Raw genomic sequence first — 16438 nt, 5'->3', positions numbered from 1 at the left:
GAATGGGTGATGTCGATATGTGGAATATTAAAAGAGAAAACGTCGCACAATCGACTCCGACTCCCATCGCCATTTAATCGTTTCGAGTTCCATTCAAGACGTAACACTCGATATTCGTTTTTACTTTAATGTTACCACTATTTACACTAATCTTACTCACAAAAGTACACAACTTACCCTTTTTTAAATAAATAAATACTTATATATAATTAAAATATGACTTAGTTTTAAAATCACTGCAAACATTTTATCATAACTTAATTATAATGTCTACCGTTTCAAAGCTAAGCGCTTCTTTTTCAAGACTGATTAATATTAGATACTAGTATTAATCAGTCTTGAAAAAGAAGCGGTTTACTTCGAAAACGGTAGACATTAAGTTATAATAAAATATGTATAGTGATTTTAAAGCAAAGTTATATTTTAATTATAAAATGGAAAATCAATTTTTCAAAGAAAAGTTATTGCCTCAAATTTAAATTACAAATAATTGTATGTATCGTTTGTTCTCATAGTGAACTTTCTGGACAGATTTTAAAATAAACGTACAAAAACCAAAGTATCTACAGCGAGTACTGTAGACTATATTCTGAAATGGGTGAGAAAAAATGATCTAATTGCTCTTGGCTAATCCAATAACAAAAAATTAACAATCGTAAAAAGAATATATTTATTATTTTACTTTCGATGTTAAGGTGAAAAGTTTCCTTATAAATTGGAATATGATCCAAAGTCGACAAAATTTCCGTCTTTTTAAAAATTAATTTTAAATTTTTTTTTTTTTTTTTTATGAAATTTAAATTTCCACTTCCTTCTTTTTAAAATTATAATCGGATAATTTTTCAATGTAACCTGCTTATAATTATGCGATTTTTTTCTTTGAATTGGGTAAAAAAAAACAGTAGAATTATAGATAATGAGAGATAATATCAATTATAATAAAAGATAACATGTACATATATAAATTGTGCAGTACAGATATTGCTTCATGTTCTTATATTCCTCCATTTGATTTTGTAAATGTGATGCATTTTGTAAAGAAATTAATATGAAAAGACTCTTATTTATATAATTTATATTTGAAGCACTAACTTTGTGATTTTCCATTTTATAATTAAAATGTAACTTTGTTTTAAAATCACTATAAATATTATATTATAACTTAATTATAATGTCTACTGGTTTCGAAGCTAACCGCTTCTTTATCAAGACTGATTAAGTTTAAGACTGATTAACTGATAGAGTTTTAGTATTGATCAGTCTTGATAAATAAGCTTTGAAACCGGTAGACATTATAATTAAGTTATAATATAATATTTATGGTGATTTTAAAACAAAGTTATATTTTAATTAAAGAATCTTATTTTATAACTTTTATGTTTATTTGTTCCAGAGCCGGTCGTAAGAGTAACCGACTCCCCTTGCCAATTTACTCTGAAGAGGATAACAATGATTTAAGCGACCTTGGCATCGGGACCAGCAGCGCTTCAGGGAAAAGCAGTCTTTCGGAAGATTGTGACAACCACAGCCTTGCTGTAAGTTCCTCGCGTTTAAATTGTAATGTGTCTCTTTAAATATTTACGGATTAAACTTTTTAACCCTTAAATGCGTATGCAATTCTGCAACAACAATTTCACATCAGCTGAAACATCTTTAGTTGCCTGGAATTGTTATAATTCACACTGTTGCATATTCATCACATACCTAGGTGATAGAATTAAGTCAGCCTTTTATAACTAGATGGCGTTGTGAGTACTTTCTAAACATTTAGTTATTGTTGTCGGAGATTTTTTAAATTGTTGGGTAATATATCCAAAATAAAACAAGGTTTATTGGATTGAATTCTACATTTATTTATGTATATGTTAATATGTGACGCGTTTCGTCTTCTTAGGACATTATCAAACACTCTTGAGTGTTTGATAATGTCCTAAGAAGACGAAACGCGTCACGTATTAACATATACCTACATAAATAAATGAGGAATTCAATCCAATAAACCTTGTTTTATTTTGGATTTATTACCCAACAATTCAATATGGAATTCTACCAACTTTCTACAGTTACAATAAAAAAGATTTTTTTTAAATAAAAAATAAAAAAATCTTGCATTTGAGGGTTAAATATACTTGTCTATACTATCAAATTAATTGTTTATCCATCTTGTTCAAGTATGTCATATTTGTTTTGTGTGCATTCTGTTCGCATGCGTTGTCATGGATTCGTCTTTGGCTTTTTGTGTGCTTAATAATGTGTTCAATTACAGAGCGACGGGATGGACTTGGATAAAAATCATTCCGACATAGACAACATGTCTTGCAGCGACACGGGCGTGAGGAAGTTAGGCTCCAGCGCCAACGAGTATGACACTTGTACAACGGCCACCATCAGTTCCCCCGAGCTGGAAGAATACACCTACGAAGGAGCCATTCAGAGCTACAAATCCAGGGTCATCTCTAGGACCCAACCTGCCGACTCGATGAATAACAAAATCAACGGCTCCAACGTCGTTAAAGAAAAATCTCCGGATAATTTCACAAATGGCAACTCGCACGCGAGAAGGCCGTCACTCGGCAACAAAATCGAGAACAAGCTCTCTTCCTTCGAACAGAGACGCTCATCCAGTGTCGACTCGAGTAACTCGGATACAAACAAAAAAGTCCTCCCTAAAGTCGATGTATTAAAAAGGAGGGAACTCTTCGAGAAAGAAACTTCCCCCGAAACTAATGGCGCAACAAAGAACTCGAAACTTAATGGCGATATCGCTAATTCGAAATCTATCAAGGAACGTCTGTCAAACTTGGAAAAACTCACCGAATACCCCGACAACAATGTCAAAAATAATAATATTCTTCCTACGGAAGCCGGTAGTCTCAAAGACAGACTATCGAGTCTGGAAAAACATGTCACATTGACGGATAAAAGTTTGACCAAATTATCTAATGGGGATCTTACAAACGTTCCTTCTGTCAGAGATAGACTGTCAAGCTTGAAATCTCACAACTCTCAAGACAAACTAACAGTTAACAATGTTATGTCATCTGGTATGACGCAGACCATCAAAGAGAGATTGTCCAATCTGGATTCGGCTCGCAACAAAACTATCTCGCAATCGCCCGAAAGGGAGATCACTATAAAGTTGAAACAGAACGGTTATGACGACATGGAATTCAGGGAAGATTCGTCGTACGACAGCCACTTGACGAGCAGTGAAAGGAACAGTAGCCCGGAAAGTGGTCTTTACGATAGTAAACGGTTCCATCGTTCTCTAGACAGCCTCGACACTGACGATAATCTGCCGACTGGAAAGTTCGAGAGAATACAGAGCTCGGAGGATTTGTGCGGTGAAACCGGAACTGGCGGAGAAACAGATCGCGAAGACAGCGGCATTCATACCGGAGACGTTTCGTGCGCCGTGTCCCATGCCGACGAGACGACTGAAGATCACTTATCTCTCACTCTGCTGGGAGCATCTGTGGTCTCCCAGGATACGGTGGTGAGCGCTCCGGGGACTCTCAGCGACTCACCCCAACCCGAGCTGGAGGACTGCAGCTACAAGGACTTCTGTCCCGTCCTGTCTCACTCTTCTGTCGCCGAAGACGATCCTCCGACGGTGGAGGAAAGCACCGACGTGTTTTTCGACCGGGAAGAAGAGGACACGGTTAAATCTCTGGAACCGGACACTAGTGTAAGTCTACAAGAGAACTCTATCGGATCGGAAAGCGAAAACGTGGTGTTTGAGGGAAAAATGTTGATTCATGTTAATTTGAAAGAAATTTGTTCAAAAATGAACAGTAATAATGTAGAATCTTCCCTTAACAATACTAACTCTCAGCCTGATGGAGGTAGGATTACTATGCCTTGCGATATGCCTATGGTGATGGTGTCTGAAATGTCTACTAATAAATCTTTACTTCCCAAACCCCGAGTCCCTCCCAAGCCGAGCCTCTCTCTCGGGACCAATCTCCAGTCTATGTGCGGAACTCCGGATCTCAGTCCCTCTTCCGACAAGTTCACCCAAAGCCCTCCTCTTTTGGAGTCCAGCGGACGCTGGACCATCCTGCAAATCAACAACCGAACTTCTCCCAACCCCTCTCAACCCGTCACCCCCATTCTAGATATGCCCGAAATAATTCCCGCTAATTTAATAAACGAAGATTACGAGTATAATTGCCACGAAGAGAAGTTTTCGTTCAAGGTATGCAACAATTTTTTTAAAGAGACAAAACATTCTCAGGACAAGAGTCCGCCCGTAACTAGTGATGTCCGAGTAAATCTCAATTCGAAGTAATATATTTAGCTCTTAACTTTGTCGAATATCTATCTGCATAGAATCTTTGTTATCAACAGTATATTTTTAATAAATATTGGTCGCAAAGTATGTACATAAACACCTTTTGCCGATTGAGCATTTACGTAACTATACCTCATATATCCTGTTTGTTATTATATAATTATTTAGATCCTTTACATGTACTCGCATACCCTCGATATTGAAATGTATCTTTAGAAAATGAATGTAGAAAAAATATGCAAATAAAATAACGACATCATTTTGAAAATCAATCCATGTTTGTTATTCTTACACTGTCATTTCCCGCTCTTCCCTTTTAGCTTTGGAATCTTTCATATCTTTCATATTCCAGAATTCTTGCGGTTAAGGGAATGCGCTGCGGAGAATTCCAGTCACCTTGTTTTAATCTTTTATCTCATTTGCTAGAGAATTTTATAATTAAATTTATCAGATTTCATTGTTTGTTGAACATCTTTCATACAGATAAGATCGGCTTCACAAAAAGTCGCCATTCAGTCAGTTATGTTCCCTTTAAAACTCATAATGGGCGCAAGTCCAGTGATGGGGATTGTGGTCCATTTGTGATATTCTCACAGGTATTTTGTGATGGTGGTCGATATAAAATGTTCTCATTGTGGTTACCTTTTTGGATAGTCAATCGGCCAATGTCTCACGTATGTCACTTCATTTTCTCTAAGTGTTTTTTTCTTGTGAGCATGAATAACTGTGTTTTTCTAGAATGTTGTTTTTCAACGTTTTGTTGCATAATCTGATAACCTCTTCTGCCGATGAGGTAAATTTTGCATGTTTTTTTATTTTCATTCTTTGGATTTTATGGGTAAAAAGGGTTTATAATATTTTATGTTACATTTTCTCATACATTGCTTTCTGCATTCTGTCTGTGCTTTTATGTTTGTTATGTAATAGAAATTAATTTTGCATGTATTGTATTGTAATTTTAAATTTAGTAATTGTTCTTTCATGTTGAAATAATATGTTTTGATTTGTGTTTCACATAATATTTATTTCTTTCAATCAGGATTATAAGTCCACATCAGCATGATTATTTAATTTTATATTTTTAAATGATAAAACATCATATCCACAGATAAAGACTGGTCTGTTAATATGCAAAAAATAGTTTAAATAATGCTAACGATTTAAAAAGAAACATTAAAATTTAATGAAATTCGAAATCTTATGAAAAGTATATATTCTATTTTTTCTAAGAACATGCAAACTATATAACAAATTTCCTACATTATATTCAAGTTTCATAATTGTGTAAATTTTCCTAACATCTAACTATTTAATATTTTATTATGTGTAAAAATATATGTTTGGGAAACTTAAAAATATTCTTCAGAACTGACTTAATTCTCGGAATATGTCAATACATGGCACATCTTAATCTTTTTAATACCCCACCTAGTTGTTGAATTTTCATAATTCCTTCAATTTATCTTATCTGTGCATGAAATAAACATCCTTTTTGTCAAAATTTTAATGTAAACTAAATTTCGTTGTACAATAGCATTTTCACAAAGTAGATCCCCTATTTTCCAACACTAGATAACGCCAGAATCGCCACATTATTACACCGGCTTATCTGCATGGTTTTATTTGCAATCTGATAGCAAACTTAAAGCTTCACTGCTCAGTCTGTAAAACTCCTCTTTACCGAGAACAGTGTCTATAAGTTTTATTTTGGTGTTTATTATTAGATTAATGTGTAGTGTGTATATGAATATCTGATAAACTTGCAAAACATCACTAAAATCATAAGTCGACTGTAACAAATTCCCGGATTCTTTTTGAAAAGTGATTATACATATTTCCAAATAAACCAATAATTAATTACCAAGGTAATTTTACCACAATAACAAATAAAATGTGTTTACCACATATTGAAAGGAAGGGTATATTATACCTTTATAATATTGACTCTTTTCTGGGTAATAAAACTAGTGGCAACCGTAAACGCAATATTCCGGGAAATCCCATTTGTGAAGTGACGTATTACATGCTTTGAACATCAAAAGGGCTATACATACGTCCTAAAAAAATTAATGTCAGTTTAAATGTTAAAAACCTGTTTAATAATAAATTAGTTACATAAACATCACTTAAGTAAATCTACTAAAATTAAAGTATGCATTATCTGGAAAAAATGTACACTTTGGAGCACTTAAATTATACTCCAAGGATCCTTTCAATATGTCTTTTGTCCCAGATCATGCATATGCTTATTTTTATTACATTTGGAAAAAAAATATTTACCAAATTGAAATTAATAATATTTTGATTGGAATTTTTCAATATGTGAGTAAAATTATTGGTTTCTGAAAAAAATTAAATAATCATTCTTAAAAAAAAAACCTCACAATTTATCGTAAACTCAAAAGAATAATGTTAATAAATATGCAAAATCTTTTTCAACAAAAGGATTTTTTTATGATATTGTCAGTTATGTGATGTTTTGCACGTTTTCATGCGATTGTAATTGGTATTATATTGGAACTTGTGTCGGCAGGTTGTTGATGCCCTCGATATTGCCTTTGAAGCTATCGACGTAGAAGAGCCGGTTTTCGTATCAGAAGTCACAGAGAAACAGACAGACCTGCCCAGAGTGGAGGAAAGTCTGAACATTTTGAAACCGAAGAAAGAAAGCCCGCCGTCTGCGCCTGCAGAAACCGTAGTTAAGGAGATCGTGATGGAAAGGAAAGTGAATAAAGAGGAGTCCGCTCCCAAGCCCCCGGTTCCGTTGTACGAGAACATAGATTTGCTGTATTCCAACATGTCTGTTAGTAACGATTTGGTCGGCTTTCCTCTCGGGCCTCCTAAGAATGCGATGGAGCCGCCTAAAGAAAAGCCACCTCCGCCACCTGTGGATGATGACGATCTTAACGCTGTAAGTTTAATAAAATGAATGATAACCTTTCCCAATTTTTTTTATTGAAAGATCTATTTTTATTATTAAAGTTCATCAAAATTAAACATCCAATGGTCACAAGAACTTTATACAATAATTTCTCATTCTCAGCATAGATATTCATATCTATTAAAGTTCTCATGTTGAATGTTCACATGTAGAGGACTTACTGTTTTACTTTTCTGATATTTCTATTGTATTACTAACTTTGTTAAACAATACATATCTAAGTTTATTTAGCAGTATAGTCTGGTATAATTTAGTAGTATTTTAGCCATTTTATGCGCATTTATATTTTTGATTATGAGGTAACTTGCGGAGTGAATAATAACATAGTTATATTTATATCTGACGTAATGTGTCAATAACTGCTTTTACTTTTATAGCATAGCATACAGTGTAATCTTTTAAGGCTTAAATCCGTGTAAGTTCCTGTGGCTGCTTATATTTGCTTTTTTTATTTATAGCCATCCTATTTTTTTTTATTTGAATAAACCAAAACCTTTCCTAAAACAAGTCTTCTTTTATTACTTTTCCTCTCCTTTCCATTCCCATCACCAAATAACACAACATTTCACTTTTCAACTAACAAAAAAGGCCAGTTTTATTAGGTAGTAAAGGGTATCTTTTAATATATTATTTGGAGAAATAAAATAACTTTGTTTTTTGATCCACTCACTTTTATTATTAAAAACCAACTAGTTTTGGCAACAACCAACAGGTTGGCAAGGCAACAGACTTCTTCGGGGTTTGTTTTATAAAACAAACCCTGAAGAAGGCAACAGGTTGTTGCCGAAACTAGTTGGTTTTTCATAATTAAAGTGAGTGGATCAAAGAACAAAGTTATTTTATTTCTCCAAATAATATATTACAATGATCCACAAAGTTAGTGCTTTAAATATTCAAAATATGGTATCTTTTAAGTAAGTAGTATTGATACGAGGTATAAACGATATTTCAGGCTCCATTAATTCGGTTGAACTCGACAAAGCGAATTAAGAAAGAAATAAGGAATAAGCGTTCGAGTTTCCTGGGTTTGGAGGGAGCCGAGGACGACAGCTACCTCGAGCCTCAGCTGAAACTAGCGCCGCGACCGGACATCACCAGTTTCTTGCAGGAAGAGTCCAGGGTTGAGAAGATGCTGTACAGGAAAACATTGTACTACGACTCCGACTCTAACTTGGGAGAGAGCCGAGATTCTGGCGTGGAGTTGGATCGCGGACAGTCTGACGACACTTGGTCCAACAAGCAACCGTCACCGGACACACTCTCCGAACAGCACAGCCGTCAAGGAAGTGAGGTAGGTCATCGCACGTTGTAATTTTTTTAAATCCCCTTAAATAGTGAGCACTCAAAGTGAATAATAAAAAAAAACAGTAATTTTTAAATATTTCTCAATAATCATATCATTAATTAAATCCTGTGTATGTTTCATCACTTTTAAGATTTTCAGTGAACCGGTAGAGGTTTTTACAATACAAACATCATCATTCTATTATTATCCAAGTCTTTATAGGCGCCCGGGCGGTAGTATTTTATATAAATAGAGCTGTACAAATTATCCAAATTATTATTACTATTATTATTATAACCGTCACCTTAGATTTGTGTGGCGTTCTGTTTTCTCTTCCTACCCCTGCGGAGAAGCGGTGTGATGGTTTTTTAGTTAACATCACCTTAACCCTAATGTAAGCTTGCCCAGAGGCTGGAATCATCGCAATAGCAATTATTATTATTTTGCAATTTTTGTCTGAGCGTATATATTTATATGACTCGAGTTTTTATTCAGAGGTGTGTTGAGATGGTCTGGGCATGTGAATCGAATAAGTGAAGAAAGTAAAACAAATTTAGGAGGCGAATGTGGTTGGTAATAGAAGCAGACGAAGTCAAATTCTATTTCAAATTCAATTGAATGTAATCAGGTCAGGAGTCGGATAATTGGTATGTATGTATGAGGATATGCCCTGAATTTGGAAAAGACGAAGATTGTTTGCAGAAACAGATTGATGTGGCATTCTATTCTCTCTGTCTACCCCTCCGGAGAAGCAGCGTGATGGTTAGTTAGTTAGTTTGAGTTCTTATTCATATAATTCACAAGTTCTTATTTGTGATTCTTAAATTATTATTCATATGATTCACAAGTTTTTAAAACAAACGAAAACATTTAATCCTCGAAATTTGGAATAGATACAAAAACCTACTTATCTTCGCAACAAGATCAGTAGAGATTATCTTTTATAATTTATGCACCCAGATAAAACATTCCAAAAAATGTAATAATATGCACATAATAACTTTATCACATCATTTTGTGTAATAATGCCGTTGCTTATCAAACAGATCCATCATTTTGTATCATTTCATTCAGATTACGAAATTTGTCTTTGAATCAAATAAATAAAGATAGTATACCGAAAAGCCTTGAAATAATAAAGTTGAAAATAATTTATCAATTTAATTTTTATCAGATTATATTGGAATGCATTAAAAGTCATCAAGCATGTATTGTATGCTTGATAACTGATAGAAATTTAGCGCTTGTAGCTATCATGCTGGAGGCTTCTCATTCAAAGAGGTAGAACAATGATAGATGTTTGAAGCTGAGACACCTATGAAATAAAAATAACATTGCGTCAATATGCCGTGCCGTATGCACCATTGGGTGTAGATAATGGCTAGAATAAAAAATATAAACTTTAGATGGATTACTCATATGTAAAGGTTCCCAAGTCGGAATAAGAAAGATTCATATAGGCTTGAATTTTGAAATGTCACATTTTCTCTATATGGTGTAGATTTCGGGTGTTAAAAGCAATCTGAGAAATATCTGTCATTGACGCTAAAATAAGTTACATTCCAAAATGTCAAACACGTTTCAAAACCATCTATAAATAATTTTGAATTTTAATTAAAATTATGTTTTATCATGAAATGTTTGAATGTTTTTTAATGAATATCTCAGAAACATTGATTATTAATTAAATGTAGAGATGACAATTGGTACAAATAAAAAATTAATATTGGATTCACGGCAGCTAGAAGGGATCCAAAATGTATACTGTTTATGTCATTTCTATTGTAGTAACGTATTATTATAAGTTCAAATCAGAACATGGATACATGTTGGTTACATGTAACAGGTTTTAACACAGTTTGATAATACAATCACAAGGTGAAACAGCCGTACCAAAAAACAATTCATGAACTACAATATGAATCATTTTGATTTATTATAACTAATAATGATATATTATGAAATTCAACAGAGTTAATCCCAATTCAATAAATAAAATAGTCTAATAACAATCTGCAAGTCAGCAGGGCTGAAAAATATAATTGGAGACAAAGAGCACCAAAAATAACTAAATTTGCAAGTGCCCGGTGTTGTATCTGTGTATAGTGTATCATTGCTCATATCTTGCCTTATTAAAGTTTACTAAATAACCAATTCTCATATATGTTACAAAGTATACTGTCTTGAATATTTAGATTTATATTTGTGTATATTATTTCCCAAGCCATTCACAAATACGAGTATTACATCCGAAGAAGAAGAACATGGAAAAAAGGAAAGGGATTTTGTTGATGGCCCCGATAGCGACAAAAGCCGTCATTTCGCTAAACCCAATTCATACTCCGAAAGACAAGACCTGATGGGCCAACAGCTGACTGACAAGCTCATCAAGCTAGAGCAAGAGAAGATCATGCTGGAGAAACAGAGGAGTGACGGAGATAATAACGTGGCGGAGGATGATGGAAGGATCAGAAGCTTGGAGGAACAGATCAGAGAACAGCAGGTCGGTGATACTATTATTTTGATATTGCATCCTGCATTGCAAAGTGGCTTTTCATCATACCATATTCAAATCTAATTCAAATAATCTGCATTGCGATGTTTACTCTCATCCTAATCGAATCACTTTCTTATTACTAAAATGCAACAGTTTTCAACTTAAACATGCTCGTTTTTATTAAATTTAGTCATTTGCTGTCAATTTTTTGCATTAACCTTAACAAGTTTTATTTGTGTCATGTGGTACAATACAATAATATTTACATAATAGTAAACTGTCTCATAGTATATGAAAACTGCTGACAAATTATCAGTAGTGGAAGTACCAAGCAGGTCACCCTTAAAATGCCTTGTAAAAATGGCATGTGGATTGCGGCTCTCAGGAACCATGAAAAGTATATCACCTACCTAACTGATTGGCCTTTTTCTTGGCAACAGTCGCCAATATGAGTTTTTGCATCCATTAACTTATATTCATGTTCCTTTAAACCACTGCACACCTAAAACTCGACGCTTAATCTCAAAGCTAAATATGTGGTCCCTTGTAAATTGCCATGTTGCACAGCCATATAAGAAAATAGGTGTAATACATAATTGGCATTTGTACTTCACTAAGTATAAATTGATGAAACATTTATGCTGTTGAATGCGTTGCCTGGAAATCCGAAATGCACTCCCAGTTATTTGTGAAGACTCGACTCTTTTGATGAGCTGGTTACCCAACGCCAAGGATTGGTGGCCCTCTAGCCACACATTGTTACATGACACATTGGCTTTGGAAATAATTTACATCAATATATACTTACGAGTACATATTTACAAATATACATTTAAACTGTTGCATTTTGGTTTACACGAATGTTAATTTACCAATTGATTGACATAATTAATTAATATTTGTATTCACATTTCCATGTTTGCATCCTCTTCATCACTCATTCCACTAAAACTTCCTGTTTGCTAACTGGTTTGTAAATAACAAACATCGTCCCTTGTTTTAATTTCAGAATAAAGAACTAAAGGATAGATCCGATGACTCGTCTGATGATGGGCACTTGGAGGTGAATAATCCAAACTTGACAAAACTTCATTTCTACTAATAACTTTCATTATTTCTTCATGTGCATGATTTCCATTCATACTTCTAATCTTACTAATAATATCAACGCTGGAAACTGAAAAAGCTTCAACTGACATGAGTTATTTACTTAGTTTAAGGATATAATGTGTGTCGTTTCATATAAAAAGGCTTAAAATCTGACCCATAAAAGAGAGGACTACAGGTTGCTTCGCAGACAAAAGTACAGCTCTGATTTCTACTCCATAATAATAATAATAATTGTCACAAAATTTATTTTTTACTTGTTTTTTTAACAATAAAATACAACTTAGGAAACTCAAAAAACATTGTTTGATTTAACATTTAATACATAAAATAATAATAGTATTTTAATCATATGTATTTCTACACCAAAATACCTGTTCAAGCGAGGTTCAGATGGCTTTTGTCAACCATTTACATGGAAATGGATTTTGAACAATATACAGGATGTGGCAGTTAACTTTGTTGATTTGTATTTGGAGCCAAGCCTTGAGGGTGGGTCGTAGAAGGGTGGAATTGGTCTCATTCAAAAGCGGAAGTTTTAATGTTTCGTTTGCCACCTCGTCAGTAACTGCCAGTAGTGGACCGGTGGGCAGTACACGTTTACCGTTGAAGCATATTTTTCGAATGACTGCTTCGTTATCGCCACTCACCATGCCTTCTGCTCTCAGTTCAATATTTAATATTCAACCTGGTGGTCGTGCTCCCTAAATCTGTCCACTTATGAAACCATTGATCGCCAACAAGGATTTATTTTTAAAAAATATCAGTGCACAGTAAATAATTAACATATGAATTATGCATATTCAACCCTATTTCTTATTACTTGGCCGCTTTTCCCAAGCAGCCTTTTGGCCTACAATGGCTCAGTTCAATGCTACTGTTCAGTGTCCGCATGAAGAAAACGGACACTGCTGTATGCACAACTTAAACTAAGTCCCTTAATATGTTTTATCGCAAAATAAGGAGTGTGGATGCCACTTTTGACGCTCTTGCTTTTTTGCCTGCTAATTCAAACCGACCACACTTTAAACGCTATACCACATGCGTCTAAAAACTTTCAGTAACTACTTTTTTTAATATAACGAAGCACTGAAGACTCGTTTATTTGTAAAAATACAACAATTTTGAAAGGCATTGTAGTAAGAAATGCTTAAAATGCCACTTCAAGCGTTTTCAGTTTTCAGCGTCTATATGTTTGATGTTAAAACAAAGCGGCATTTTAAAAGAAAATATTTTCCAAATTTCATTTAATTAAAAATAACACCGCCGTTTTGAACCAATCAGATAAGTAGTTTTTGTTTAATATATAGAAATGCCAAAAATTAGTATAGAAAACGTCTTTGAATATTGTTTTTTTTTCTAAAAGTTTTTGTTCAGCTATTGCCATAAAAGTATATTAGCGTTTTTTATTAGTTTGCAGTTCAATCTGTTTCTAATTTGACAAAATAGCTTCAATGGTGGCGGTTAAACTAGTTTTGTTATTTTTACTAATGTTATACTTATTAATTTGTAGGAAGTTTTACGTGTCGAAAGAGAATTGCTCCAACTGGAGCAGGAGGAATTGAAAAGACAGAGGGACAATTTAATGTTCAGGGAGAACCAAGCTCGGCGCGGGCAGTCGTTGCAAAACATCAACACGATACAATCGTTCCCCGTACAAGTCACGCAAGAACCAGCTTATTCCTACGCTCCCCTCGTTCCGGCAAATGTCCACTACAGACAGTCGATGCCGGACTTAGCAATGGAGCAAACAGAAGCGCCAGTTTACACAAATGCCAGTGTCAAACATACAGCGGCCGTTCCTAAATCAAATCCTATGATTATTAAAAAACTGCCTCCTCCTATTCCACCAATGAAGCCAACCAGGACTTCGAGTATCGAGATGCAGGAGAGAGAGATCAATGTCAGGTTAGTCATTATTTCCGTCACATGTTCTAAACCCTTCTTTTCCCCCTTGCTTATCCAAAATTTAACATGTTTAATAATGAGAAATTATGTACTTTACACTTGTAGAAGTAGCAGAACGCCATCTGCGGAATATGCTAATATTGATAGGGAATCCGGATTGGTTTTGAGGCAAAAACCTCCCGCAAATAATTCTGTACCTCATCATCAGATGTCTCGACATACATTACAGGTGAGTGCCAATATTTCATATTACAATTTATTTGCTGTTTTGTATTGATTATGTTTTTTTTAATTGCTTTTTTTTTTACAAAATACATATGTAAATAATACAAAATAGTTGGTCCATATACAATACATTTCAAATATAACGTTTCTACCTCTCTAATAAATTAGATACTTGTGTTTAGAGAGGGAGTTCGTTTTACCATATTTTTTTTTTAAACCAAGTAAATTATTTTAGTATAATTTTTTATTTTATTGTTTTCATGTTTCAACTTTGTTTTTTTTGTTTCAGGCTCTAAGTGCTGCACCAAGATCTCGACTGATTCCTGGTGCTGAATGGCTCCAGCCCAAGAGAAAATCAGATCCACAAAAATATGATTACAATCAACACTGGCTTATACAAGTAAGCTCAAAATTAATATATATCTTATAATAGATATCACAACAGAGAAGCTTTTTGAGAAGTGAATATTAATGTCCGAGCGTTTGATCTTTCATTATCTGTTTGAAATGATGGCTTTGTACACTGTGTAACATTCATTGTTCTGTCCATGATTGAACAATTATATTTACCGTGATTACATATTTTTTTTATGTGAAGTGACCATTCACATGGATGTTTTTATTCTCATCAATTGAAATTTCTATATGAAAAATAAAGCTTAAACCTTTGACAGTAAATACAGGATTTTTCTTGAAATATTTCACTCTCTGTGAGATTCCATCTACATATTATGTTATTAGAGTGTGTTAATTCCTTACAAAATTACCAAAATATTTTAGTGTCATAAACAGAGTACATAATGCAATCTTTCACACCTACTTTTCTGATGATAGATTTATCAGTGCGCAACCCATTCCGAGGAATTTAGATATTAGGGAATGCATTTTTCTTCTTCAAACCCTTATCCGCACCCGATGCTGCATAGGGCACTGCATCACATAAACGCAGTGTTATCTTGTCCTCAACACATGAAGGAAAGGTGATCAGTTCTCTGCTTCAGATACCAGTCCAGGGATTACCCGATTAATTACTTATTAAAGTATTGAACAAATACTAGAGTGAAAAATCATTTATATTTATTTGGCTTCTTCCCCCTGGGAATCGAACCCGAGAACTCCAGTATGGTAACCGAGCGTGCTGGCCATAACATTACGGAGCTTGCATCGGTGCTGAAATCTAGCTACAGCTTATGCAACACCGTTTATCATGTCCCTACTCAGGCTTCAACTTTATTAGTTTCATAGCCTATGCTTACTTATGAGTGGATTTACTCTTTATGTTTAAAATTACTATAATTTCATGTAATTCATGAGTGAAAATTCTAGGCAAAACACTCGCTCGGTGGTTCAGTGGTAAAATGCTTGCATTTTCATTGTGTCTAATTTATTCTAGGAAGCAGAGCAGCGCAGAATAGATCAGCTCCGCAGTAACATCAAGAAGCAGGCGCAAACCAACCCCCAGAGCCGTCCCAAACACCTGCCCGACGCTGTCATCCAGACCCTGACGCAGCGCGTGCAGGGCATGGGGGGTGCCCAGCGCCCCGGGCCCCCGCAGCAGCCGCCCCCGCCGCCCCCCTCGGCCGCCAAGGGGGTCCCTCTGACCGCCAGCGCCGGGCAGGACTCTCCCGAGAGGATGCTGAGCGTCAGCGGCAAGAAGAAGTGCTCCCACTGCGGCGAAGAACTCGGTCAGTATGTGAACTTTTCTAATGGTGAACGAACGAGAGTTTAGATCTGTCTTCTAACCCTTATCCGCACCCAATGGTGCATAGGGTACTGCATCGTATTAACATAGAGTTTGTCCAAATGTTTTTTCACAAATTATTTTGTGATTATTTGTGAAATCTATTAATAAGTTATTTAAGTTAATAAAAATTATTATTAAAAATACTTATACATAATACAAATATGTCTTCTTCTCCGTCTTAATCCTCATTGCTGAGGGTTGTGACCCTTGCAGAAGCAATGACTCTTCTCCAGTTATCCCTTGACTGCGCTGCACGTAGCGCTCCAACCACTGAGGTGCCTGCTGCTGCCTTAATTTGATCGGTCCATCGTGTGGGGGATCTTCCTCTCCCTCTCTTTCCCTCCAGGCTACCGATCACAACTAGTCGTTCCAGGCTATCCTCGTTGCCATGCGCAACGTGTCCAAAGAACTGGAGAATCCGTCGGGTACAGATATTG

General features: G+C 34.9%; 1 protein-coding gene across 5 annotated transcripts in view; it reads left to right on the top strand.

The window, feature by feature from the left end:
* Positions 1–16438, top strand: part of smash (smallish) — a 254304-nt gene that overhangs the window by 235198 nt on the left and 2668 nt on the right. For 2 of the 5 annotated variants that reach the window (XM_088262083.1, XM_088262084.1), the window contains 10 exons: positions 1394–1535; positions 2267–4198; positions 6828–7205; positions 8188–8526; positions 10745–11023; positions 12027–12080; positions 13638–14032; positions 14138–14261; positions 14547–14657; positions 15651–15942. In XM_088262083.1, the coding sequence (XP_088118209.1) occupies positions 1394–1535; positions 2267–4198; positions 6828–7205; positions 8188–8526; positions 10745–11023; positions 12027–12080; positions 13638–14032; positions 14138–14261; positions 14547–14657; positions 15651–15942 (4046 nt within the window). The remainder of the gene's footprint in view (positions 1–1393; positions 1536–2266; positions 4199–6827; positions 7206–8187; positions 8527–10744; positions 11024–12026; positions 12081–13637; positions 14033–14137; positions 14262–14546; positions 14658–15650; positions 15943–16438) is intronic. The other 3 variants (XM_088262087.1, XM_088262088.1, XM_088262085.1) reach the window with 3 other exon arrangements.

This window comes from Brachycentrus maculatus, unplaced genomic scaffold (genome assembly GCF_059751285.1).
Source record: "Brachycentrus maculatus isolate JH-2025_06_01 unplaced genomic scaffold, ASM5975128v1 h1tg000173l, whole genome shotgun sequence".
NCBI classification, from domain to species: domain Eukaryota; kingdom Metazoa; phylum Arthropoda; class Insecta; order Trichoptera; family Brachycentridae; genus Brachycentrus; species Brachycentrus maculatus.
The sequence above is the reverse complement of the archived record's forward strand: the minus strand, read 5'-3'. Positions and strand labels throughout refer to the sequence as shown.